Raw genomic sequence first — 27835 nt, 5'->3', positions numbered from 1 at the left:
AAGGTAGGGTAATGGTGACGAGGTAGTGGCTGTAAATACTGTTGTGCTGAGGTACCTATTATAAATATAGTATACTAGGATCCTCTATGCAACTAAACCCTTTAATTTTTTTGTTTTTTAGAATTAGACCCTTTGCTTCACTTATCTGATAAAAATAGTACTTTATAGTTTTCAAGTTAAAAACCCTGATTTCATTTTCATTTTGGTTTGAATGGCATGAACCAACGTTAACCTTACATTTGATCTTCAGACCTTGGTTAGCAGAAATGGAGAGCCTTGATAGGCCTTTTTCTTTCTCTTTCTTGCTTTGTATACTATTAAACGTATAGCTACCTTAATGCAAATTACCTACAACTTGGAGAATCTCTCCCAGCACACCAAAGCACCACAAAATATATGGGATCAAATAAAGCAATTTGGTCATGGATAATGATCATGGCAACAAGAGATCCGATATATCTAGCTTTTAGTATAGTCCATAAAAAGGACTTTTCAAAGGTGTTCTTCCTCTTATCCTAAGGTTTGTTTTCCCATTTTATAATTTTATCTCATCTTGTTTTGCCTTTTTTCAAAGGTAAATGTGATTACGAGTCATGATCATTTCTACCTTTTTTTCCCTCTTTTCTTTTTGCTTTTTGGGCCTCTCAAACAAAGTTGCCTCAAATACTTTTGAGGGTCAGGCCTACCTCAAAGTTCCTTTTTTTTTTTGCAATTTAGTCCATACATTTTTTAGGGTCATATCGTTTTATTTTATGGGGTACCTTGCTTATATCATTTCACTTGAAAGCAAGTGAATTTAAGCTCTTTGGTGTCTAATAAATTATAAAAACATGTGTCACCTTTCATGATTCGCCCTTATTTATACTGGCACTAGATTAGAATAATAATTGTAAAAAAGAAAAAGGACCTTGGTTTTGTTTATATCCCTTTCAAGATTTTGTTTTAGGTTAAAAGTAGTGATAAAATAATCATATCTGTGCTTTAATTCAGTAATAGTATTGGTATTAAATGTCTTTTATGATAACAAACGAATTAATGCATTTTTAACTTTAAACAAAATAATGCTGCTTAAAAATGTAGATCTATAAATCATGAAAATTTTACTCGACTTCAATAATATAAGAAAACATGGTACATCTTTCTAAGATATTGGGAGGAGATTGGTGCTCCTATTAAATTAGAATTTGCAGGGGAAAATGTAGTGTGATTGGAGCTCAAGGGACACAAAGCTGTCTCATTTGTGTATTGGAATATCAATGCAAGCAAAATATAAAAAATATTTTATACATACATATATTACGTAATTGTAGGATGCTTGGTCTCCTTGACAAGCTCACGGGAAAATGTGCCGTATAAATTACAAAAGTGATGTTGAAAAGACAATATAGATAATGGGAAAATATCAAAATAAAAATATTAAAATAAAGTGGGCCGCCTAGGGATTTTAAGCAGTTAAGGCTGAGTTAAACTTTTAGGGAAAGCAAAACAAATAATAATAAGCTTCTGTTAGCTTTCAGGTTGCATTGCATGTGATGTGTGTAACATTTGTAAACATAATCCCCTATCTTTATTAAAGAAATTCAAAGATCTTGAAGAATTATCTTGGGGGTTAGAATATAAAACTTTAGATTTTGAAATTAGGAGGATTCTTGACAATTCCTTCACGTACATGCATGCATGAGTTAACACGTATGCAAGTGCTTAGGTGCTTTATTTGCTTAAAAGATAATCCTTTGCAAATAAGAACCGATATGTAGAGAGATAGCCAAAAAAACTAGTTGGTCAATGGGGAGAAGAATGGTCCCAAGGGGAGGGAGCTGTCAATTTTTGGTATGGGACTGGCCTTCCCAGCAAAAGGGTGAGTCATTAAAAGTGAATAAAGGCGAACTGCAATCTGATATTCGTATTAAGTTAATACTGTTGGTGGATCTAGAGAGTGATCTAGAACAGTAGAGTGAGGAATTTTTAAGCCAACTTTGTGCTGTTTCTTCCTTGGAGGGGTTAGAGATCAGAAAAGGAAAATCACTTAATCTTGTCCCCCCCCCCCTCATGTTCTTTTTTATCATTATTGCTATTGGGGACACTTGCAAATATTTGCATATACATTCATTCATCTGAATTCGTGAAGAACTATTTCTGTGAGAGGAGAATGAGAGAGATGGTCAATCACTGATTGAAATGTCGTTTCATGCTACAGTTCATCCATCAGAGATGAGGGACCGTGTATGCACTGTAGGTGGCATCAGTGTGTGCTGCAGATTTCCCCTACCGACGCTGCTTGGACTCCACCCTGCCCCTGGCTTAACCCTTTCTCTCTCCAAAGAAAGCTGCAACTAGATCCATTCCCAACTACTTTTTCCCTTTAGTACGAGTAACCCTAATCACATTTATTTTTGTAGATAAACCGATCGAACCTGATTTTAAACGAGAAGAAAATTCTCCCAAGAAGACTTTAAACTACTTCTTATTTGATCCCTCACTCTTATAATTAGCATCTTGTATAAATTAGTTGTATTACTATTATTCCTCTATACCTATATATCTTTTCTACTGCAGCATACATCCCATTCCCATATCCTTAATTACCATCTTATATGAACTAGTTGTAGTACTATTGTTGTCCCATACCTATTCCTGTAGGAACAATCATCCCACTCCCACTCCCACAATCATAATTTTAGTTTATTTTTTACCCTTTTATCTCTCTGCCTCTGCTAAAAGTTAATAATTTGCTTTGAATTTTCAAAGTAATACTGAATTTCTTCATATGACATGTTCCATCCATCGACAAACACCTCTCTACTCACCAAAGCAAACGGCATCATAAATATGCACCCCAAAAGGCTGATTTGTTTGCAGGATGAAAAGGCTATCTCATTATCAACTACATTTAGAACATCTGGCAAAAAAAATACAATTGGAATAAAATAAACCCACCGGTTTTGTTATCCAGCGATGATCAGCTTCCTTTATGTTCATCATTATATATTAAAAGAACATAGATTTTCCATTCCTCCTTTTCAAAGAGTAAGTCATAATTATCGTCTAATGCATCAATATACAATAAAGGTTTATAAGTAGAGGATTAATCGGCCACCCCTTCATTAACCTTTTAATTATTTTATTTCCCCAATTATTCATCATTGCATGAAGTCATAATCTTGTTCGACTTCAGATGCGGGGTCATCATCTTCCTCCAAGCCGCTGATAGTGATGTTATAAGCCGCATGGCCTTTCCCAAAAGCCTTAATGTGGTCTTTAAGAGATCTCTTGTGTTTGAAATCGGAGCCGCAAGTGCAGTACCACAACTTCCCACAGTTCTTCTCATGGGTTCTCCAGTCGCCTCTCACAGCAAATGCCTTGCCACATTTTCCGCACATAAATGGCTTGATCCCATGCTTCCTCTTGTAATGCGTTTGCAAAGTTCTGAAATCTTTGAGCGGCTTTGCTCTTGGGTGATCAATATTGTTCCTACAACCTGGTGCACAACAATAGCAAGGAAGCCTCAGCATGCCTGTTGGTTGGCTTCCCTTCAGTGATTCAGGCCCTTTCCTATACTCAGATCCATGCCCCCACATATGCATCTGCTACATTTCAGTCAAAAAAGGCAGCAGACTTGAAAATTGTTTTTTAGTGTAGAAAAAGCTTAATTATAACATAAATATTTGGTGAAATTAAGTTATTGCTAGAAAAATAATATTACTACCAAACAATTTAAATGTTCTATATCAACGTTTAAGACCAAATCATTTTAATGAGAAAAATATACCCCTGAACTGAAATAATCAGAAATTGCACCTAATGAAAACAAATTGAAGTTTAGAACCCTAATATAAGTTTTTGGTGTATTTGGAAGAGTGTTTTTCCCCCATTATATGAATTATATTTTAATTTTTTCAGCAAAAATCAAAATCGCATAAAATGGAATAAGTATTGTTCATGAAGAATCAATAGTCTTCACTTAACTCCAATTGTGAGATACATTGCTATGTTGAGAAGCGAAATTGAGTTGGCTGAGTTAGCCGATTGGATGCTAATTAACTACTAGATCTAGATATATATTTTTTATTTTTAGAACAATTCGATATGGGTAATAATGCAAATTCAAACGAATTGATAGACCCCTTATATAAAGCAATAAGAACTCTCTTCTCAAAAGAATAAAAAAAAAAAACTGACCTGGACTCAATTATCTAAAATGAAAAACTAATTGGATCGTGGTTCATCCAATTACCACTTAGTTTGTATACACCAAAACAGGGTTAGAATTTCTTTTATATATTTATTTTTTTAATGTTTTACTAATCTTTCTTTAAATAATGTAATAAATATTTCTAAAAGTTGTACAATAGTACAAAATTGGGAAGAAAATGCGAAGCCGTTCTTCGGTTAGGAGAGTCAATATATCCTAGGTATTGGATTTTGACAAAGCCTGAAATATGCTTTCTTATAAGTTTGCCTGAAATATGCTTTCTTATAAGTTTGAAAAGCAGTTGCTTTGTTAAGAACATCCAAGTTCCCAAAAAGAAACTGACTTGTACACTGCCTTCCAACGAGTAAAGCACAAAATTCGAAGTACCAAACACACGAGGAAGATTTCTTGTGTTGTTCAATCAAAGAAACAAAACAGAAGGAACTCATCTCTGACTCAGTTTGCTTCAGACAATTTATTCAAACCACAAATCCTACAACCCATGCAAACCACACGACGCAACAAGGCAAAATAAAAAACACAGAAGATATCAACAAAAAATATACCCATTGGAAAGATCTGCTGCTATTTCTTCTTCAAAATTCAAGCACGAGAAAAAAAAATATTAAGATCCCCAGCAGGCAAGAAATCATAACAAGAAAAGACTGAATGTTTTCGGGGTTTTTTTATTATTTAATTTTTATGTTGTACTAATTTAAAAAAAAAGAAAAGAAAAGAAAGAAAGGAGACAAAAGGAAAGAGATGAGGGCGAACTTGAAGGAGACATTCAATAATTCAAGTAATAGAAAATTGCTTACTTGCATGTTGTTGTATCTATTGAAGGTCTTGCAACAAACAGGACAAGAGAACTGTGTAGGGCCAATAAGGATCTGAGAAGGGGTAGGGATCCAATATTGTCCCTTGTTGAGAGTGTTGACAGGGTACTCATCCCCATCTTTGTCTCTCATCTCCGAGAATGATGATGATGATGATAAAACTGAAGCCAACTCTGAAGCGGTAGGGCTTGGTAACCCTATATGCAGTGCAACCGTAACAGTTTCATCTTCATCCTCATCCTCCGCTGCACCACTACTCAAAACCAGCCCCCCTCCCTCTTTCCCTTTGCTCATCCCATTGCAAATATACAGATCCTGATCTTGGTCTTCAACACCGTCATCATGTTCCTCCTCTTCTTTCTCACACCTTGTGGGAGTGGGAGTCAAGCTCAATAGTGGCAACTCTTTTCTAACAGGTGGGGAGGGAGGTGATGAGGAGCAGCTAGTTTGGTAGTGAAAAAATGAGTTAGTATTGGTGGGGTCATTTCTCATGAAGATGGTGGTGTTGTTATACAAGTTTTGGGTGAAGAAATTAGGGTTGTGTTGAGGGGGTGGGTTTGGAGATGGGTAATTTTGAAGAGGGTTGAACTTGTACCAACCTGAGAAGAAACTGGAATAAGGGTGGTCTGCCATGGTTCTAAAAAAGGAGTGTTTGAAGGAATGGAAATTAACAACTGTTTGGGGGCTTAATTGATTTGCTTCTATAGATTTTAGATCGAAACAGAAAAGATGAGAGAGAAGCGAAGAGTGTACGATATACCTGAAGGGTGTAACCGGTGGTGGAGGATAGATGCATCGCTTATTAAAATTAAAATTAAAATTAATATTTAACATTGATATAAATAGTGCAAATGCTCCTACGTACCGACCTGCGTTTGAATAACATGTAATAATTATACTCTTTTATCATTATAAAAAAATTTTAATATTTTAAAAATATTTAACTTATAGAGTATAATTATACGGTGATTTTTAATTTTTTTTGGTATTATAATTATAATGTTTTATTCAAGATTTATATAAAATTAATGTTATAATTAAAATTTTTTGTTGGACACTTAGATAATATATAAGTTCAAACTCTATTATCTTCTTTCCTCTTTCTCCATTTTGTAATGATAAAAATATATATACACTTATACGAATGAAATAATGATATATTATAAAAGGTACTTAAAAATAAATTCAAGTAAATTCATTTTTAATTAACATATCATTGTCAAGTTGTTAACAAGTTCGTTAACATTGTATAAGATTATACAAGATTCATGCATCAAATATAAATTCAATTAAAATATTAAAAGTTTAATTCTCAAATATTAAATGTTGGGTTTTTTTACATTGATACTATATATTTTTTATTGAAATAGTAGAAAGAAAACATAATTCTTAAAATACATTTTTTGGTACACTACCTCGACGCGTTGGAACCATGCACATCAACTCAATAGTAGCGGTTGTCGAGTTTAGGGTTATTAAGTTTGACTAAATTATTCATTTGGCATATGGCCCAACTAATCAATGATTAATACAATAGAAGTCAACTCTGACTTTTACTCTATAAAAACTCTAGCTTATCTATTTTTTTCTCACTCACATTCTTCTAATACTCTCAAACGCTCTAAGCCTCAAGTTATATAACCATACAAATGTCAATTTTTTTTGTTTACTTAACTCCCGGTGAGAAAATGCCCAACCACATAATCAATACACATTGAATATAGAAAATCTCAAGGGCAATTTTTTCATAATAAGTAATTTTCTAGAAATATTTATTATATTTTTGGAGTTGTAAATTTAATTGTTTGAGTTTGGAATAGCCAATAGATTGAACTATCATGTCTCGACAAAACTTAAAGTTCCAGCTCCTAATGATCATGTCAAGAAATACTTGAATGATGTCGATTTGTCTAAGGCATCTAAAATGGAGAAGTTCAATATCATTCATGAATCGGTTGATGCCTTACTTGAAAGGTGGAGACGAGAAACTTTTATCTTTCATTTGCCTTACAAAGAAGCAACCATCACTTTGAAAGATGTGACATTAATAATTGAGCTTATGATCAATGAAATGGCAGTGATCGAACCTAGTGCCATTGACACAGAACAATATTGTGGGATGTTGCTAGGTGTCGTGTCCTCGAGGGAGAATCTGAAGGAATCAGATGGGGAACTGTTGCAGTGCATGTGGTTGAAACACTTTATTAGGCTGATCCCTTCATTGCATGTCGCTGAATTGGAGTTGGATCAATATGCTAGAGCTTGGATGCTCTGGATGATTAGAGGAATCTTCTTCTCAGACATGTTTGAGAACAAGGTCCATATGATGTTTATTCCGCTATTGACGAATTTTAAAAAGGTAAAGTTGGGGGTCTGCAACTCTAATGTATCTCTATTAAGTGATGACCAAGACTGTTTGAAAAGCAACCGACCAAGTCAACAATTGCATGCTCCTATAGAATGGGGATGAATACGCATGTTGAGGCTAGCACCCATCACTTTCCAATCATGATTCCCTCTTAATCAAAGATAAGAATATTACCTCTTTTAATGCATCATTACATGTATTTAGGGTCTTTCATTTAATAATTTGGGTAAAGTAATCTTTTTGTCATCCAGTTATGAAAAGTTACAAAATGGTCACCCAACTATTTAATTTTATCTTTTTTGTCACCAACTAACTAACAGTGACTGTCACACCCGGATTTCTTTAAGGACTTTAATTTAAAAGAACTTTGGGAGCTAATTGAGCAAAATAATGTGTTGGCGGACTCTACTAGGAATTTTTGTAACACCTTATACCTAATTCGATCACCGGACTCGGGTACCAGATGATACAAGACACAACGACCTTAATTATATTCCTGAATCAAATCTTACTACATTCTCAAGCATTTAGATTACACATTAAACTAATTATCATACACATATTCCAAAAGTCATTGTCTTACAACTTATTTAAAAATTTGAAGTTAAACCCTTAAAATTTCGTAGCTATGACTAAAGCCCCGAGGCGTAACTTTTAGGAGTTCCCCTCTACATGCATGTTACGACTACCATTCCCTTTTTTCCCTCAAATTGACGAAGTTTGGCTCAGCCCTCCACTCAATTCTCGGGTGAAAATTTTATCCTACAATTAGGCAAACCATTTATAAGTTCAATAGGACTTAGTAAGATTCTGCATAACGTCCATATAAAAAAATTCAAAACTTTAAGGAACAAAATTTTAAAAAGAAATTTCAACTCCCTAGTCATTCTTAGCCATTAACAGATTTTACCGATAAGATCTATGTCTCCCTATTTTTCTCACAGCTTATTGTTGACTGATTTATTCTCTATCTGAAGTATACACATATTTCTTTAGGGTAAGTGTTACCCTCCAAACCTATCTCTGTCGCTAGATTAAGGTTACGTAGTGTTATTACATAAAACAGAACCTTTGAATTCAAAACAAAACAAATAATTCAACTTAAGCATAAACTCCGATATTTTAATTCAATCATAGAAAACATATATATTTGGGCCTTAAATCGAGCTTTCGGGACCCTAAAAAAATGTAGGGACCAAATCAAAACAAATCAGAAAGTTCAGCCAAAACATGAAAAGTGGTGAAACAGGGGTTACATGGTCGTGTGGCCAGCCCATGTGACACTACCTAGATCGTGTGGATATTCGAAGTAGGGACACACAGTTGTGTCCCATCCCATGTGTCTGCCCATGTGTGCATTCGAAATAAAGTCACACGGCCGTGTTGGAGACCATATGCTAACTCGTGTGCTGGCCCGTATGCCTATTCGAAGTTGGATCACACGGCTATGTCGCCAAGTCTTGTAACTCTATAATGCCATGTGGTTCAACTTGCATTTAAAATTTAAAAGACACACGGCCGTGTGGGTTGGTCGTGTGACAGCCAGTGTCCTAGGCCGTGTGTAGCATAATTTACCTCTAAAACAAGCCATTTCAAACACCATTTGTTAACTTTCAAGCCATACCATCTATAACTACTTTGACATGCTTAAAATCACATTCAAAACACCAACAACATGCTAAACATTCATCCATCCTAAGTCTAGCCATTATGCAATTCAAATGCACCACATTTCACATACCAACTTAGTCTCATTCACCATCTCAAAGTCTTAATTTAAACCTATGCCAACCATACCAAATAACCATTCCAAAACATGTCATCATCTATCATCATTAACCACAACAAGCTTGGCACCACTCAAAACAAGCCAAATCACTTGAATAACTTTTAACCTATTACATGCCATTTATAACCATTACTAATTTAACCAAAGGCTACCAAAAGGATTGAGGGATAGTGTGATTGTGCTCTGACACAATTCCAGCCGATTGAGCTTTCTGATGACCTACAAAACATAGAAAACAACTACGTAAGCAACTAGTACCTTAGTAAGCTTGTATTTGGAACTTAAACTTACTGAACATAAATGATTAAACATTAAAACATTGTTCATTTAAAATTAGGCATACTTTTCCTTCCAATTCACAACACGTCACAAGGTTAGTAGGTCTATTAAAAAGCATATCCAATCAATTAAGCATGATACTTACCCATATAAAGTTCAATACGTAATTCCTCAATCTTTTACTCAATTTGTTCCATTTTCATTTCATATTCATATACCATCATTTTCCATTCCATGTTTCTATAACACAGTTCTTTCGTATACGCATCCATTTATTAAAACTTAAATCATCCGTTGAATCAAATGAAATAACATCAAATACTTGGAAAATACTCATATAACCATTTAATTCTTTAAACACCACAAACATCATTAGTTAACATATTTATAGACAAATGAAACATATAATCACACCAAGGCATAATATTCATTTCAAACTATACTAGTTTAAACATTCATCTATCAAAATATATCACAAATCCCACATTGTGAATATTAATCCCTTTCTTATTCTCATCAACTTCCTCGCATTTCATAACATTTAAGTTTCTTACTATCATAATGCATAATCTTCTTAACATATTATGATAATACAACATTTACCTCTTCTACACATATATACTATTACGATTTGTTTACCGTTTTACACATCACATTTAGATCCTCATTTGTTTCCATTCGATGAACATTGTAAAAATGATTGAAACGCCATAATCCAACTATGGTCTTACATGTGTATTGCCATGGCCTTGCCATGGTCTTACGTTCATAATGTCAAAACTCGATTATGGTATTATCATCAGAATGCCATAGCCTAGCTATGGTCTTGTATATATATATATACACTGACATGGCCTAACCATGGTCTTATGTCTGAACAGCTGCCATAGCCTTGCTATGGTCTTACGTAAACATTGTCATGGTCCAACCATGGTTTTGTACATTTTTACGTCGAGTTGCTATAGTGTCTTTCAACCATGGCCTTATTTGTTTCCTTCAAGCTGACAAATTTGATTCACATATATACACAAATAGAATATAATTTGTCGAAATAGTAATTAATTGAATTAACCAAGTTACGATCTTACCTAAACTCATAAATGACTTCTAACAAGAATCGACCATTATTCCTCTACTTTGACATTTTCGCAATTTATGTCTTTTCAAGTTGTTTCTTGATCTAGATAAATATTTTTATTCAATTAATCTCGTTTCAGCATTTAAAATAATCAATTTAGCTTATAACCCTTAATAATGGAAATTTATAAAATTATCCTTAAAGTTTACTTTTTATTCAATTTAGTCCCTAAACTTTCAATTTCACCATTTTTAACCATAAATCATGCTATCCAATTTTTAATTAATCTTATAAAAGCCCATATTTATCAAAAATTTATAATATTTTCTCTTGAATTTTACAATTTTCATAAATAAGTCCCTAAACCTTAAAATCATCAAAAATTACTTAACAAAATATGTCTATTTAACAACCAAGCTTAATAATATATCAATTAAATTCACAAACACACTTAAACCATTCATGGTAAGTCCCTAAAATTTTAACATTTTTACGAATTGACCCCCGGGTTAGCTAGATTAAGCTAAAACGACTTTAAAAACATAAAAATCATTAAAAAAAAACTTACCATGGATGGGAATTGGCTTAGCCGAACCTTGCGGAATTGAAGCTTTTATTTTTCTTAAAAATGGTGGAAAGTTCGGTGGAAGAAGATAAGTGAATAAGTGATAACATTTTTTTTTCTTTTGTTTTATTATATTTTACTTAACATTTTAACATTAAAAATATTATATTTAACTTAAAAGTCATACCAAACCGTCCACTTACATTAACTATGACATATTTGCCATTTAAAACCCCTCAAATAATCCATGAACACATTTATTCCATATAAACTCATAGTGATTAACTTTTGTAATTTTTACGATTTAGTCCTTTTTACTTAATTAGCTATTTAAATGTTAAAATTTCTTAATCAAATTTTAATATGACCCTAATAACACTCCGTAAATATTTTATTATATTTACGGGCTTGGTTTATATAAACTAGGTCCCGATACCTCATTTTTTAAAACCATTTGACTAGGGATATACCACTTGAACCTAATTATTCGTTCAAATAACATAGATTATCAACTCAAAATTTATTATAATACTTTACTTGACTCATAAATATTAAATAATAATATTTACGAACCCTTTCGTCGAATTTGTGGCCCCGAAACCACTATTTTTGACAACATTGAAAAACGAGTTGTTACAGTAAGAGTCCTCTAAGAATACAGACTTGATTACACCTCAACCTAACTTTCCTTTCTCTCGCAACATTGAATATGAAACCCAATGTCTGCCATTGGTTATCTTACATTTACTTTATTGGGTTTCAAATTATTTTCCCCCCTTGTTCCTAGTGGACTGCCCGTCCCAATTTAGTCCTAGTGGACTCCTTCTTCTATTAACCCAAGTGACTTATCCTCCATGTAGGCCTCAACGAACTAAACCACCTCTAACTATCCCTTATCCGTAGACCCTTAGGTTCTGCTCAATTATCTAGTATAACCTTCATCATAGGGTTATTCGCCAAAAAACTATAACCTCATACCCGCGAGTTCTTCATAACTTGATATGGTAAATCCTCTTAAAAATATTTACTTTGTTCTATCAGCCTTTAAGTTCATCCCATTTGGTGATCTTTACCTATAACCATCGTTGAGCTATGATCTTACTCAGTATAATTTCTTATTGAATGTCTTGGTAGATTATAACGATTTTTATAGCCAACCTTTGATTCCTTTGATCATTTTCACCATTTATCTTTATTTTTATTTTTTTTTAAATTTCTTCTTCTTTTCTCTATTTTTGTCGTGAGATCAAACAGATAACCTATATGCCATAAAAATTATATATTTTTTCCATTTCCAGCATCAAATAGTTAAAGCTTTACTAGAATATAAAAAAAAATTCAAATTTTATTTTTTTATAAAAATATTTGAAGAACTTCATTATTAGATCTAAACTTGTTGCTTTTAAGAATAAAATTATTGGTGATTAGGGTTAATAGATCTGATCACTGGAAATCTTACCAACCACTTCTCCCTGTTTCGAAACAAGTTTTATCATACATCAAAACTTCAATAAGAAAATATCTTAAAAGTTGAAAAATGGTGAATGATTAATATTTTTCGTGTACGTTTTATAAAATTATATTTCAAAGTTTTTAAATCAAATAAAACTTGTAAAATTATCTATATATTTAGCCTTTTAAGAATTATTAGGAATAATTTATTTTATAAAAACAGGAATAATTTCAAAAAAAAACATAAAATTAGGAATACTTATCTTGTATATTTCATTATTTTATTTTGTGCGAATAATATCCTGACATTTGTCACTGATTGTTCATACCTCCATTTGGATCTGTTAATATAATTTCTTGTGGTTCTACGGCCCGCAATAACAATTACGCACAAAAGCCTCTACTTTTTGTTATGCCATCCAATACCTTCACTCAATCATCTTTTTTCTTAATTACTATAATCAAAATTAATTCCTAAACTAGATAAAAAAAATTCACAGTTTTTTAAAATTATAATATATATCTGAATATGATTCATATATTTTGGCACTTAAAACTAAAATAAATCCAGATAATTTATATAAAGTAAAACTCGAATTTAAATTTTCAACTTTATTATCAACTCAATATCCCACTTGATTTCTTCTTTAATTTTAAAGTTTTGATGCTAAACTTAATGTTTTAAGAGTTAACAGTATTAAATTTAAGTTTTATTGATTTGTATTTTTTTTCCTTTTTACAAAGCTTTAACTTTGTCTTTTTTTTATTTAAGACTACGAATTAAATCACAATTATAATAATAAATAATACAAGTTTGAATAACTATAATTAAAATTATGAGTTATTGAATATCTTCAAATTTAGACAGGAGTATATTTAGACAAAACTGATATATAATAAAATTTAAGCAAGAATAAATTTGAAGAAAACTTAAACACATAATTTACCTAAAGCGATATTTAAACTTGAGGTAAAATGCACGGTGCTAGGAGCTTCAACTTTATGATTAAATAAAATCCTGATGGGTGGCTTGGTTTTAATATTAAGGATGCAGCCATGGGATTAGTTAAAATCTGAGTTTGTTTGTACATAACAAAATACACCATACAATATGCTTATAATCTGAGTTTCATGGTTATTCAGATGAAAAGCAAGTATACGATCTCTAATCCATTCTTTAATAGCAGGATTTCAGATTAGATGAGAGGTGAAAAAATCAGAGTTAAGAAAAAAGATGATCATAATCCTCCTGCCTTCATTTACAAAATAACCAATCCATTCTCTTTTTAATAACATGGCATGTAGGGAAGGGAGTGAAGATATCATATGTTTAAAAGCCGTTGGAATCTTCCAAAGCTCATCAATTCTATTACTAATACGAAAGCATGACATATAGAATCGGAGGATAAACTAGAATGAGTAGATTTCAGAAGATTTAGAGTGAGTTTAGTATTATTTCTTAGAAGCATTTTTGAGTCAAAACTAAAATTTTCTGCTTCTACTTTTGACCAAAAAAAGAAAATACTTTTAGAAATCTCAAAAGTATATTATTTAACAATATTTTTATCTTGATAGTACCTTTTTTTCTTAAAATTACTTCTGAGGAATAATGTTTAACTAATCCTTAATCTATCTCTGGATCACACACACTTCTTCTACCCCATAATTTACAAGAGATTTCTTCTTCTTTTTCAACATCAAGGATAGGACGTTCTGACATAATAGATCAACTTTTTATAGCTTTCTTTCTCTTTTTTTTTTTTTTTGTCAAGTTTTGAACATTGAAAAGCTTATATAGCATATTTGACTATTTAATCCAGGCTGACTCAATATTTTGGAGCATTTAAGCAAAAATATAACTCTTAAAAGCTTGACCAAAATACAAAATCGCTTAAAATGATTCTTGCCACCCTTTTTTCAATTATCAACATACTGTATAAATATTATAACATATTTTATCTTCAATCATATAAAATTTTCCCCCTTTTTTGAAAGTAATATTTTCTTATTTTTATGTATTATGTACTTCTATTTTATAAAACTTACATATGTTTATCATAATATATCCATGTTTAAGAACTTAATAAGGAACATTATAAATTGCTAAAGTTGAAATAAGAAAATGTAATTAAGCAAACCCTGAATTATCCATGTATTCATAAAGAAAACGATTTTAAAATATGAAACTGCAAACTCATTTCCTAATCTGTGTCCAACGAAGGAAAAGTTGAAAAAAAAAAAACCTTAAATGTCTTTTACAAATAGCATTTAAAAAACCATTCTATGAAAATAAAAAGGAAATTTCCAGAACAGAACAGTAGCCTAAGCCCCCTACACTGTAGCCATTTTAACTTCGAAACACTGTCGAGGCAAACAAACCCGGCCATATACCATCAAAAAAAAAAAAAAAAAAACAACAACAAAGAATTGATAGTATGCATACAAGCTAGTTCCACTTGAATCCTTGATGATGACCAAATGGCATGCAGATAGGATTGGAACCTGATAGTATGTCTAAAACGAAAACATACTGATTGCTAAGTGAAAGTGATACAGACAGTACACATTTTAGGGTTATGAAAATATGGCTGCAGACCAACTTTCCTGTGAGGAAAAGCTCGACCTACTGCTGCTTGTCTCGTCTTGCCTCTGAACTCTCACTGTTGTTCTTGGGCTTCCCAGGTGCAACCTTAGCAGTAGTTGAACGCTCAGACTGTGAGAAGAGGATCATGATTTGCATAAGTATGGTAACAATAGCCAACCCAACTGCTGACAATGCAAGCCCTTTCCATGATGATAAAAGTGAAGACCATTGCAGAAAATTATAAGCTCCATAAGCCACAAGACATGCCCAAGAAGCAACAACCTGAATCATAAATAAGAATATTATTATCATATGTAGTTCCAGAACCAAAAACCAAGAGAAATACCACAGCAGCAGATTGGTTAATTTTGCATCAACAATCTCACCAGAAGAGATTTAATAGGCCGACCGGTATCCTGCAATGGTTGGTCACTGAAAGTGTCCTCAGCTATATGCTTGTCCAACAACTTATCCTACATTAGAAATCAAATAGAAACAAAACCATTAGTAGGAAATTTATGCATGCACAAGAACAAACCTTGTTAAACATTAAGCCAAGAAATAAATAAAAGACAAAGATACACAACTGTTTCAAGGTTAATCCTTCTTTTCATTTTCAATCATAAGATCATCTGACATGCAAACCAGAACACCTAGAGTAGCACCATCCTACAGCACTAGATGAATAATACTCACTTTCTTCACAAAAAGATCTTTACACCATTGTGCAACAGCCTCATCCGTTTCAGGAAGTTCCTTCATAAGACGCCGCTTGACATGCACATGCACCTGCAAGCAACCGTTTATTTTCATCAATAGAATGAACCTAAGAGAACAATGACTCATTAAGTTATCAACCAAGATAGATGAGATTAATGGCATATAAAGGTTTAATCATCACAACTTCAAAATGACATGTCCCAACCATGGGAAAAGAAAAGGGAAAAACAAATACTTTTTCAGAATGAACCTAAGACTATATCCTCAGTTGCTTCACATAAACCTAGCAACTTCTGGAGTCAAAACACAAAAACTTTTGGTTTTCACTCCATGGATTCTGAAGATCAGACAAAAGACAAATTATGAAGCCGTTAAGCAAATTCTCCTAGGACATAACAATATGAAACAAAGCGAAAGCAATTTTCACATTCATATTGACACATAATTATGCAAAGATGATATAACTTGCTTCACACAGTTAACTTGAATCCGACTTACCACAGAAGATTGTCCCTTGAAAAGTCTAAGCATTGTAGGTGAAGGTGAGCTTTTAGGGATGGCCACTGTCATATCATAAATGGCTGGAACAAATGAACGCATATGACTTACAGCTGAAACAAAACCCTGAATATAGAATTACAGTTAGTAAGGCAGGTGAGATGAGTGGTCATGACTCATGAGCAAAAAAAAAACTTCGGCATTACATGTGAGAATAGCAACACATAGTCTAACATGATTGACTCTCAAGTATAAGACTGAGTAATATGTGAAAGTGCGCAGATTTATCATGGTTCAGGCTGGCTAGCATTGAATAAGTGTGCTGAAACAGCAAAAAACTTGCATTGGAAGATACCGTTGGCATAGGGTTGCAACACAATCTACCTAGCTTAAACAGAATACTATTAGGTGATAGAAATATTGCAACTCTTGCACAAAAAGAAAGCTACAAACTTGAATACCAAAATCTAAATTCAGAAACCTATGTATCCCTAAAAAAGGCGACTAGAAAAAAGGGTAAGAAGGAATTCAAGAAAACAGACGCAGCAAGAGTCAGACCTTTGTACGAGGAATAAAAAATTTCTAGGAATAGGCAATCCTTGAGAGGTTGCATATTCTTGAGCTAAGAAGGAATTCAAGAAAATAGGTGCAGCAATAATCTGACCTTAGTACGAGGAATTAAAACATTTCTAGGTACAGGCAATCCTTGTGAGGTTGCATATTCTTGAGCTGCTAGAAGCTTTGCTTGTGTAAACCGAGTTCCTTCTACAAAAAGTGCCAACCAAAATGGCCGTGGGAAGTCCTTTAAACGTTGAAGACCTGCCTGCAAATACAATTTCCACAAGATTTGAAATTGAGATCAGTATGGGTAGATTAAAAACAAGCACGCACAAATACACAAGTAATAAAGCAAAAGTTATGGTCATGTATATGTGTATAAATATGTGATCGTGACACATGTGCACCCAAAACTGAAAGCAAACTTTTACCTTTAATGTGTTTTCATCCTTGGCCCAGCTTCGTTCCAAAAACAGATACTCAGAAAACCACATTGACCAACCTATGACCTGCACATATCCATCATGAATTTATTCTTCATAAGTACACAAAAACATAACCCAATTTGCTTCTCTATTAAAAAATTTTAAAAGATAAAAATTGACAATCACAAGTATGCAATAAAAACACAACATAGTGGGTTGCCCAAAGGGTAAAGCAAAAAAACTAGACTTCAATTACCATACTGCAAACCCTACTCCAAATTTAAAAGTAGAAGCTATTCTAACACAAAATAGAACCGATGAGTTTTGACCAAAATTTTCTTTTTACATTCAGAAAATAATAGCACTTATGTTTGCTTCCTGCAGATTAATATAATTACTGCCTTATCACACCTCACACAGGAACAAGCATGAACTTGTGCACCAGAGGTCTGCAGCATATGCAAATGTGTTGAAAATAACATGTACATGGTAAGGCCTCAAAGACCAAGCTTAAATATCAGCTGAAACAAAAAGAATTTGTCATGAATTCAAATCTTAAACTTCAAAAGTATAACACCGACACATACCGGCAGGAATTTTGATGATTTCTTCATTACAGCTAATGTACTGCCAAGACAACCTGACCTCTGCAAAAGAAAATTCAATTGTATCTTAGCCATACAGCATTTTAAGAGACAAAGAACATGAAGTTAGAACCCAAAATAGCAAATTTCCGACCAGTGCAAAGGAAAAAAACAATTTAATGTGTATCTCAGATAAACAGTATGCAAAATATTCTGAATTGGAATACAACAATTACAGACCTGTGCTAAAACCCATCCAACTAACCAATCAATATCACTTCTGTGATTGCATATGACAAGGGCATGTTCCTTACCTGAAATTTTTTAAAATATTAGATGATAAATACACCACTAAAAGAAAAGTTTAAAATCCAACAATGCCAATTCTCCACTTAGCTCGAATATTGAGAATAAGTTTCCTAGAAAAAAAAAAAGACTATGACATACCCATTAAATTGAAGCTTTCATGATCTGCGAACACTTCAATCTGCAAATAAAATGTCGCAAAGATCAAAAGCTCATTTTTAGGAGATCACTTTAGGTATAACATCCATGATACCAATATTTGGACATTTATAGAAGTTGGCTCGCTAACAGCCCATAATTAACACCTCAACCAATGTCCAGAAACACCTATCACTCCTTAGAGAAGACAAAAGTTACAAAACTTCACAATAATAGTTCAACTCATATTTGCATAATTATCTAGACGAAATGAAACTGCCCAATCTTCAAGCCTATAGACATCAAAGATACTAGTCCAACAAAAGACTTCAACCAACTAAAGTCTAACATTAAATAGAATTATCAGTCACCGGAGGCATGAAAATCTGAACACTGCAAAAAAATCTCATTTTCTAACACCTTTGTCTAAGTAACATACTATTTCAAGTTGAGATGGCAAACTCTTTAGTCATACTTATTGAACATTCAGAGTCCAAGGATGCAGCGAAAACCTTAGCGGCTTCTATGTGTTAGTGCTTACCAATAAGATCATTTTTTTAGACAAGCTTCTTACTAGTATAGTTGGAAATGGAAGCACAAAGCATTTAGGCATTTGATCATCATAAACTGCCATATCAGAAATGGTTTCAGCATCTATAACATCTCAGAAAGGATTTCAGAATTAGACTATACTAGCTTCAAAAATGCCAAAAAATGTAATATCCAGTTCATTAAAATGAATGATTTAAATAACGAAATAAAGGAGCTCATTAGCACCTTAACGCCAGCCCACCAATCAACCAGCCAAACCAGTTGCAGCCACAACAACTCTGCCAATACCCTATTGATCTTTCTATATGTGTTCTTGGACAGTGGTCGAATAAGAACAAAGCATACTGCCTGAGAGAAGAAAAATCACATTGCGTAACATTAAAAATGGTCATTGACAAAGAGATGAAAAGAAAGGAAGGAAGAAGGATTTACACATCGGCCAACTAATAAAATTGAACCAACTTTGTCTAACAAAGTGGATTATGGTTTCTTAAAAAAAGAACCAACAAAAAAATGGACTTTTTTATCTCATTTTTAGCATTAAATGGTATCGTGAGAAAAGGTAAGTACGCATGGTAAAAAAAAAAATTTAAAAAGCCGAAGGTTTCATCAAGCTGAAACCTAAAGATTCTGATTTAATTTTCTTTTTAGTAAATTTTATTAGCTAAGAAGTAAAGTAGATTCAAAATCCAGATTACTAGATTACATGCAAGTTCATTAATAATCTCAGCTCAAGAAATATCGAATAAAAAAGAAACAGAGAAAACCATTTACTGCCATTTTCTTTAATGCAACCACAGCTAATATGAAAAGAAAAAAAAAGAACAAAGAAAAATCCACTCAATCAAATCAAAATATGAGGCAGATTCCCTAAGAAGTTAGAACAAAAGCAAATATACCAAATTAAAAAAAAACCCTAATAAGAACCTGAATGAGATTCACAGCGAGGCCGGAGATGAAGAAAAGAAGGCCCAATGGGACGATAACAGCTGCCGCTGCAATCGCCATGGACAGAACAGCCAAAGGAGCGACCGAGATTCGCAGAAAAGGGAGGGTTAGCAGTGAAATTTTAGATTTAATTTACAAATAAAAGAGAGGATTATGGTAAATATTACCCCATTTTTATATTGTGAGAATAGATTCCACAATACTGTTTTATGTATTTAAATATAGAAAATTAAAAAATGGAGTAATAACAATATTTGTGAAAGTGTGTGAAGAGATAGAATAATAGAAAATGACGTACTGAAATGAAGATAGAAAAATGCTTTAAAGGCGTTGTTCCCGTTTCAAGGAAAAAAATTAATTTGCGAGGTTGTGACTTGGGAGACCTTTGCAATCATTTTTTTTTTCACATTTCTTATATATTAGGAATTTGAGATTTTGATTTTTTTTTAATACTCTTAATTAAGAAAAAGAAAACAAAAAGGAGGATAATAATGTAATTTTAATTTATTATTATATATTTTTATATTATATATTTTTTTTTAATGATTGTAACATTATTTAAATGCATATCGAGTTGGGTTATTTTAATTCAGATTTCAACTCAATTGAAATTAAATTTTTAACCGGATTTTAAATTAGTTAAGCAATTATCAAAAAAATTATAAAATAATAAATATTATTAGGGGATATTTTTGTGACATCTAGAAACATAGTTTGATAAGATTCGAATTTAAAACGCCTTAATTTTTAATAATGTTAATATTTCAATTAAAGTCATTTAATCTTTAAATCAATTTTTAATAAAAGAATGCACTGTTAATAGGGTTTTTAAACGACACAAGTAAGACAGGGTTGACAAGTATCCTATAAGCTATAGTAAATTATTTTAAAATATATATTTAAAAAAAACACATGTCAATTTTTTAATACTGCTTGTTAAATAAAAAATACACTAACAGCGTACCAAATACTCACCCTTTAATAAATATAATTGTTACATATTTTTTTCAACCACATCGTATTTTATTAAACACTTGACTGAGTTGGTGCACAATGAGTTGATATTACGAGTCAACACTGCACCAACTCAATAGGTTAAATACGAAATAATTTTACTTTACAAAGCAAATGGTGTTTTTGCCATTTTATATTTTTTATATGGTAAGTATACATACATAATAATATTTGAACTTGTGTAACTTTTAATATCTATGCTTTACCATTCAAACAAAATCTCATTTGTTAAAAGGGCAAATGCTAAGATTGAGATACACTGAAAACTTTTGACTTAATGATTTATTTGGCCTCTACATTGCAAGCTCGAAATTATTCCCTAACTCGAACCTCTAACTTTTCTCCTCATTCTAGTCCGTAGCTCACGCAATTGAATGGTACAGTTGAAAGCCAATTTCACAGGCTAAGCCCTTACAAATACGACCCCGATTTCTGTATTAAAAATTTGACTGTCGTAGTAAATGATGGATTTCCCTCGCCAACTCATTTCAATTAAAACGAATTAGATCGTTAGAACAAAAAAAAAATCTTTAGATGATTATACAAAGAAATGCAAACGACACTCGCAGTGCAACTCTTCAATATTTGATATGAATTTGCTCCGTGTCTAAGTTCTGAATACTTCGACCCTTTAATAGCAAAATAGAACAAGGAGAGAAGGAAGGCGTGCTTCAAAATGCGCTTCAGAAGACGCGCTTTCATCGAATAATAATGAAATGCTCTTCTGTACTCAAAAACGCGTTTCAAAGATCAACTAATTTCATTAGACGCGTGCCTAAAAAGGTATCCAATGCTTCAAAATGTGCTTCAAATCTTATTTGGGATTCCCTAAGTCAAGGCACTTTTAGTGCTTCAAATCTTTCCACTAAAAGTTTGTCAAAAGTGCCCTAACCCCGGGAATCCCAATTAAGATCTAAAGCACGTTTTTCAAATATTCGATAAAACACCTCTCATGCGACGTGTTTTCAACCACAAGGTTTTTTTCCTTTGCAATCTCACCCCCTCCCACACCTATAAAAAGGGGCTCTCCCTCCATACTCCATCATTCCTAAACCCATCATCTCTCCCAGTCTCCATCCCTTCACTTTATAATATTTCTCTCTCGGTTTTCTTCCCTGCTTCAGTGTTAAAAAAAATTGTCACTAATAAAATTTTTGGTTTGAAGTATTCTTAAGTCATAAATGATGTGATATCTCTCCAAGATCTACACATTTCATTTATCCTACCGAGATTAGACCATTACCTCGAAAACCTATACTGTGGAAGTCAAGTTCCGGGGTGATTTTACTTTATACGGTCACGGGTGGAAGTCTACGTAGAGGCCTCAATTGACGACCATTATAAGTTCATAGATCAAAGTATAATGGGGAAGCTAGTTGATGGTCGTTATGCAGGCACGAGCTCAAACTTTTCGGATACCCGAAAATGTTGCCTTATAAATACCATACAGAAGTTTGAGGGCATAATCATAGGGAAAAACTATGGGGCTTCCTGCTATAATCGGAGTAATTTTTTTCTTCGCTTTCATGCAGCAATATCTTTAACCTTCCTTCTTATCCGAAGGTCAACATCGTCGTGGACACAAGAGGACTCTCAGGCGGGCAGTGCCTGTTGCAGTGTAGTAAGGTGATGCTCCTTTCGGGGTGACAATGATTGTTGTTATTAAACCACTCATTAATAACTACAATCGTTGTCGCGCCAATTCGAATTTGACCTCTACTATGCCAGAACATCCGTTCTCCACCTAAAATTCGTCTTATGTCCACCTCAATGTCAGCCTACGAATAAAATAAAAGGTTAAAGATATCGGCTACTTGAAAATAGAGAAAAAAATTATGTTGATTACACCGGAAAACCCTTTATTTTCCCTATGATTATGACCTCAATCTTATGTATGCTATATATAAGGCATCATTTACGGATATCAAAAAATTTGGAACCCGTGACTGCATAATGATCGTCAACTGACCCCCAGTTATACTCAAATCCGTGACCGCATCACGACCGTTGACTAGGACCTCCACTTAGACTTCAACCCATGGTTGTATCAAGCATTGTCACCTTGAAACCTAACTTGTATCAAGCATTGTCACCTTGAAACCTAACTTCCATAGGACGGATTTATGAGGCAATGGTCCTATCCCAACATGACATATGGAATGTATGTATTCTAAGACGCGTTATCGCATCCCCTACCCCTCAGATCTACCTATAAACTTTCACGATTTCACTCCCAAAACCCTAAACCTAATTCATAATTTAAAAACCTTAACCCTAACCTTAAACCTAACAAAAAGTCGAGACTGGAAGCGTTTTCACATCCTCTCTTCAAAATAGATTTATTTCCCTAAATTAAAAAAAAATACTTAGACTAATTTAGCCCAACTTTCAAACCTTGACGAGGTTAGTGTGTAAAAACAACTTAAGTAACAAATTAACATTTAAGGTTAGGTATTCATTTTTAAAGACTAATCTTGTTACTAGTCAATATAAGAAACTTAACACCACATCCTTTCTGTTGCTATAAATTGATGAAATTTATAACTCTAAAACTTCACGATCAAATGTTTAATTTTGATTGTAAATTGTCTTTTTGATATAATTATATTTTTTAAATATAAAAACAATTTAAAAATAATATAAGTGGGCAGGTCGAGTTTAAATTTAACATTTTTAATTTAAGTTAAACTTGAATAAAATTTTAAACTTATTTTTTGGATCAAATCAAGTCTAAACCTAAAAAATGAACTTAAATTTCAGCTTGAACTTGACTTGATCCATAATCAAGATAGCATAAATTGGATAATGATTATTTATACAACAATTTATTCAATTTAAAAATAAAATCAATAACCACATCACAGGCTTAATCATTCTAACAAGTTTCTCTTCAACATCGACAACGGCAATGCCGTGAAGGAACTGAACAATTTGTTGGTAAATATAAAAGTGAATATATTTAATAATTGGGATAACTTGGATTAAAATATCCTAAAATATAAAGACAAATAATATTATTATATATTTATTTATATATACGATATCTTCTTTAATTTAATTTTACTTTAACCAATCTATTAAAAAATAATTAATTTAAAAAACAAAGCAAACATGTTGAAAGTTGAAACTATATGCAGGTAAAAACATATTAAAAAAATGAAATTTGGAAATCCGGAAATCAAAATTAAAAATTTTAAAAATCATAAGCCAACAACTAAAAAATTGAAAAACTGACATCAATAATTAGAAATTAAAAAATCTAAAGCAACCATTAGCATAAAATTGAAAATAAAGAAATTACAACCACCATTCGCGGTGTTATCCAACTTCGTATTTGATTACAAATTAAAAATAGAAATAGAAAAATTAACAGAATTTAAAAAATTACTACAATAAAAGATAAATTAAAATTTAAAAAGTAAAAAATAAAAATGATATAAAATAAGAAAATATATTTTTTTTAAATTAATTAAAATTAAATTAGAAGGTATTAAATATAGACATGTTTAGTGCCCAAAAACTAAAAATTTTAAGAAATAATTTATGTAAGTTTATAATTTTCTTTTTTTACATAAATCTATAGTTATAAACCATGTGTTAATATACATACAATATAATGTATTAAATATGTAGTGTTAATCATGTCACATTATATTTATCATTTTATAAATAAAAATTAGTATGATCATAAATTACAGTGGAATTTAACATTTGTCTTTTTCTTCTTGTGCTTCTTTTTTTTTTTTTTCTTTTTCCATGTCAAAGCATTTCAATTGGTTGGTGACCATATCCTTTTCAAGAATCAATTATTTGTTCTATCAAACAAAGTCGCTTGCATTATGTTGAGTTTTCCAATTCCAATTAATTTGATTTTGTTTAATTTAATATTTTATTAATAAAATGTTTTTATTTGAATTTAATAAGCAAATATAAAATTTTAACATATCTATAATATATAAACACAAATTTAAAAAAACTTCTATAATTTAATTTGTAATTATTAAATTAACATTTAAAAGCATTTAAAATTTATTTTATAATTATTAATTAAAAAATTGACATAAAATAGAAATTACGATAATTCTACATTTAATTTAGAAACCAAGCACATCCATTTCTCATAAAAAAATATTCATACACTTATAATCATACAATCATACTTTCGTCTACATATAAAATTACACATGTAATTTATTAGACAGAACACACGTTAACAAACATATAATTAAATATAAATAAGCACATATGAAATAAAATATAAATAGAATGATTTATAACTAATTTATCAAATACGAAAATCAAGTAAAACTATAATAAAAAATTGAAATAAAGAAGAATCGAGATTTTACGAAATGTTGAGGCTTGTGAAACACAATTTCCTTAAGATGGATTTGACCACTCCTACAGTACTTGGAGAAACGTTGGTCGAATGTCTCCCAGGATACAATAACAACAGAAATCAAAGTAGTAGCACCTCTACAACAATCAACGAACGAACTTTGCCTTTTTCTATCACCGGAATATTGTGAAAATACGGAAAGGCAAAAGCAAAAATGAACAGAATTTCAGTATAAGAAATTAATCGAATGTGTGTCTCATCCTATAGAATACACAGTCTTTTATAAGCATTTAAGATAGTGAAAATTTTGAAAATATACGTAGGATGGCGCATTTGGGCTAAACCGGTCCTGCCATTTCAAGTCGCCCTTATCGTGTGGGTGCACCCTAACCTTATCAAGTTTGGAACTACACCCCCTACACATAAAATAAGGTTATAAGCTTAGTCATTCAATTACTTTTAAGAGAGTTCATATATATAAACATATCTCACACTTGGTATTTAAATAATGTGGGATCTAAGCTTTTACTTTTCCTAAACAATATTTCCAAGTAGCTTACTTTGAGTATCAATTTCTCATTCATCACTCAACCATTTTGAGCACATTATACACCATTGTAAAGGTCTCATGGAGTAGAATATGAAACCATAATTTTATGATTCAACTATCCACCTTTACCTATTGAGAATATGCCTCAAAGTTTCCATAAAAATGTAACACATAAAAAAATATAAAATTTATGAAAAATATGCATAATAATGTAAATAAAAATATCCATAAAATACACATGGAAATATCCATCTTTAAATCCATCTTTATGAAGCAGTCAATTTGATTTCAACTATTTTGATCTTAATAATAGTTTTTACAGTCAAATGAAAAAAAAAGAACCATTGAACAAAATAAGAGACGGAAGAAAAATTAAAAAGAGAAGATGAACAATTTTTTTAGTTAAGGTTTAGGTTTAAAATTTTTAATTAATTAAAGTTTTTTAATTAAAAATCTATTTTCATCCCATTTAGAAATCCAAGTTAGCACCTAAAATCTAGTTGGACTGCAACGTAAGATTACCCTTAGAGAGATAACGAAACTTAACGGTAGAGTGATCACTTCATAACAAAATAATAACATAAGTGACTAAAACGTAACATTTCAAACATAAGTGACTAAAATGTAAACTGAGGCAAACAAAAGTGACTATTTTTGTAAATTACACTTCTTTAAAACTACTTGAACTTAACCCTAAGTACTAAATCGTTTGGATTTAAATTTTTTGAGAAGGAGTTGTTGTTGAAAAGGATAATCGTGTTTTATAGATAAATTTCTTTAAACTTTCAAATTGTCCTTGTAGTTATTTTGGGTTTAGTTTGGTACGATAGTTAAGTCGAAAGGAGGTGGTTGTAACGGTTAGGGTAACCGCGGTGGTACAGGAAGCGAGCCTTCACAACACTGTGACGTAAATGCTCCTGTGGAGACGAAAGCGTATGCTTGCACCACTAAGCATGAAGAAATGAGTCGTCATTTGGTTGCTCGAGGGATTCAACTACCCAGCTTTGCTTATGACTTCTCTATTGTTGAAGAGTTGAGGTGGTTGAGTGACACCACCGATGGAAGTTTCCTACTTCCCTTACACGTAATAGAAGTAGGCTTTCATCTTCCACTCCACTCCTTCTTTTGCCATCTTCTGGACAAGTATGGAATAGTTTTGGGGCAACTATCCGGCTTCTCATGGTGGGTCGCAGTGGCTTATTTCATTGAATGTGATCGGCGAGAAGAGACGCCATTGATTTTTATTTTTCAGAATCTATACCAACTCAAGGCTTGTAATCAAGGAGGTTCTTTGGGCCTGTTTTATTTTACTCATTGAGAGGGATTGGAATCGGTTGTTTCTAACTAATCTTTGACTGAATCGCCATAAATACATATGGGTAAAGAATAAATTTGGAGCCAATTTTGATTTTCCAATTGAGTGGTCCATACCTAGTAAGAGTGTATGCTTGTGAAGACAAGAAATTTCATTGAAAGTGAGATGAGCTTAATTTTATAGGCCTCGTCGAGGTCGTGTATTAAAATGGAGAAGTGTTAACTGTCAGAAATGTGTTTCACCACTGCCTCATAGATCTGAGCCCTAATGGTTGGCAACCAATTGATGATAACAATGGTGCAGACACTATGTCAGTTTTACTTATATTTTTTTTACAATCCAAACCAATCAATAACTAATTGCAGTGCAATCATTCATCTCTAGTAGAAACAATGATTATTTAATCAAGAAAATATAAAATGCTATATATATCTAGTAAAATAATTAAGAACTACTTTTGGCTTTACAAATCAAAATATTTAAAGAGTACCTTGAATTTCTTCTTCTTCTTTTTTGGTGATAATACCTTACTCTTTCTCTTATAATTTGTTAATTGCTTTCTTCTACTATTCCTCTTTTTCTTTTTGTTTGTTTGTTGTAGGCTGTTTTTTTTCTCCAAATTTATGGGTAAAAGTTTTTTTCTTTAATTATTATATATTTCTTTAAAATCAATGATTTATTTATTTTATTGTGGCTTCCTTTCAAAGCTTTAAAAAATTGAAACTTCTATATAGGAGATAAATAT

At 32.0% G+C, this 27835-nt stretch overlaps 3 protein-coding genes and 1 long non-coding RNA gene across 5 annotated transcripts; 1 reads left to right on the top strand and 3 right to left on the bottom strand.

Moving 5' to 3' along the window:
• Nucleotides 1-2917: 2917 nt before the first annotated feature.
• LOC121206168 (zinc finger protein WIP2) lies at nucleotides 2918-5840 on the bottom strand. Of its 2 annotated transcripts, none has more exons than XM_041076590.1 (2): nucleotides 5011-5840; nucleotides 2918-3587 (listed from the first exon to the last, which is right to left on the bottom strand). In XM_041076590.1, the coding sequence occupies exons 1-2, from the start codon at nucleotides 5659-5661 to the stop codon at nucleotides 3141-3143; spliced, it is 1098 nt and encodes a 365-aa protein (XP_040932524.1). In that variant the 5' UTR covers nucleotides 5662-5840; the 3' UTR covers nucleotides 2918-3140. The 2 variants fall into 2 exon arrangements, with proteins under 2 accessions (XP_040932524.1, XP_040932525.1); XM_041076591.1 differs by having other exon boundaries at nucleotides 2918-3584; nucleotides 5011-5838.
• Nucleotides 5841-6952: 1112 nt separating this feature from the next.
• LOC107890125 (protein MAIN-LIKE 1-like) lies at nucleotides 6953-7498 on the top strand. Its single transcript, XM_016814634.1, has one exon. It carries the CDS (start codon nucleotides 6953-6955, stop codon nucleotides 7496-7498), a length of 546 nt encoding a protein of 181 aa, XP_016670123.1.
• A 414-nt stretch (nucleotides 7499-7912) lies between these two features.
• Nucleotides 7913-11249, bottom strand: LOC107889539 (uncharacterized). The gene is made up of 2 exons (XR_001681772.2): nucleotides 11111-11249; nucleotides 7913-9404 (listed from the first exon to the last, which is right to left on the bottom strand). It is a non-coding gene; the product is annotated as an uncharacterized lncRNA (long non-coding RNA).
• A 3577-nt stretch (nucleotides 11250-14826) lies between these two features.
• LOC107889540 (1-acyl-sn-glycerol-3-phosphate acyltransferase 2) lies at nucleotides 14827-20261 on the bottom strand. Its single transcript, XM_016814005.2, has 11 exons — nucleotides 19852-20261; nucleotides 19150-19272; nucleotides 18376-18415; nucleotides 18169-18242; nucleotides 17932-17991; nucleotides 17351-17428; nucleotides 17026-17184; nucleotides 16362-16487; nucleotides 15840-15932; nucleotides 15530-15616; nucleotides 14827-15425 (listed from the first exon to the last, which is right to left on the bottom strand). The coding sequence occupies exons 1-11, from the start codon at nucleotides 19930-19932 to the stop codon at nucleotides 15183-15185; spliced, it is 1164 nt and encodes a 387-aa protein (XP_016669494.1). The 5' UTR covers nucleotides 19933-20261; the 3' UTR covers nucleotides 14827-15182.
• Between the last annotated feature and the right edge of the window lie 7574 nt (nucleotides 20262-27835).

The sequence above is a fragment of the Gossypium hirsutum genome, chromosome A09, assembly GCF_007990345.1.
Source record: "Gossypium hirsutum isolate 1008001.06 chromosome A09, Gossypium_hirsutum_v2.1, whole genome shotgun sequence".
NCBI classification, from domain to species: Eukaryota; Viridiplantae; Streptophyta; class Magnoliopsida; order Malvales; family Malvaceae; genus Gossypium; species Gossypium hirsutum.
This window is presented reverse-complemented; position numbering and strand designations above follow the sequence as displayed.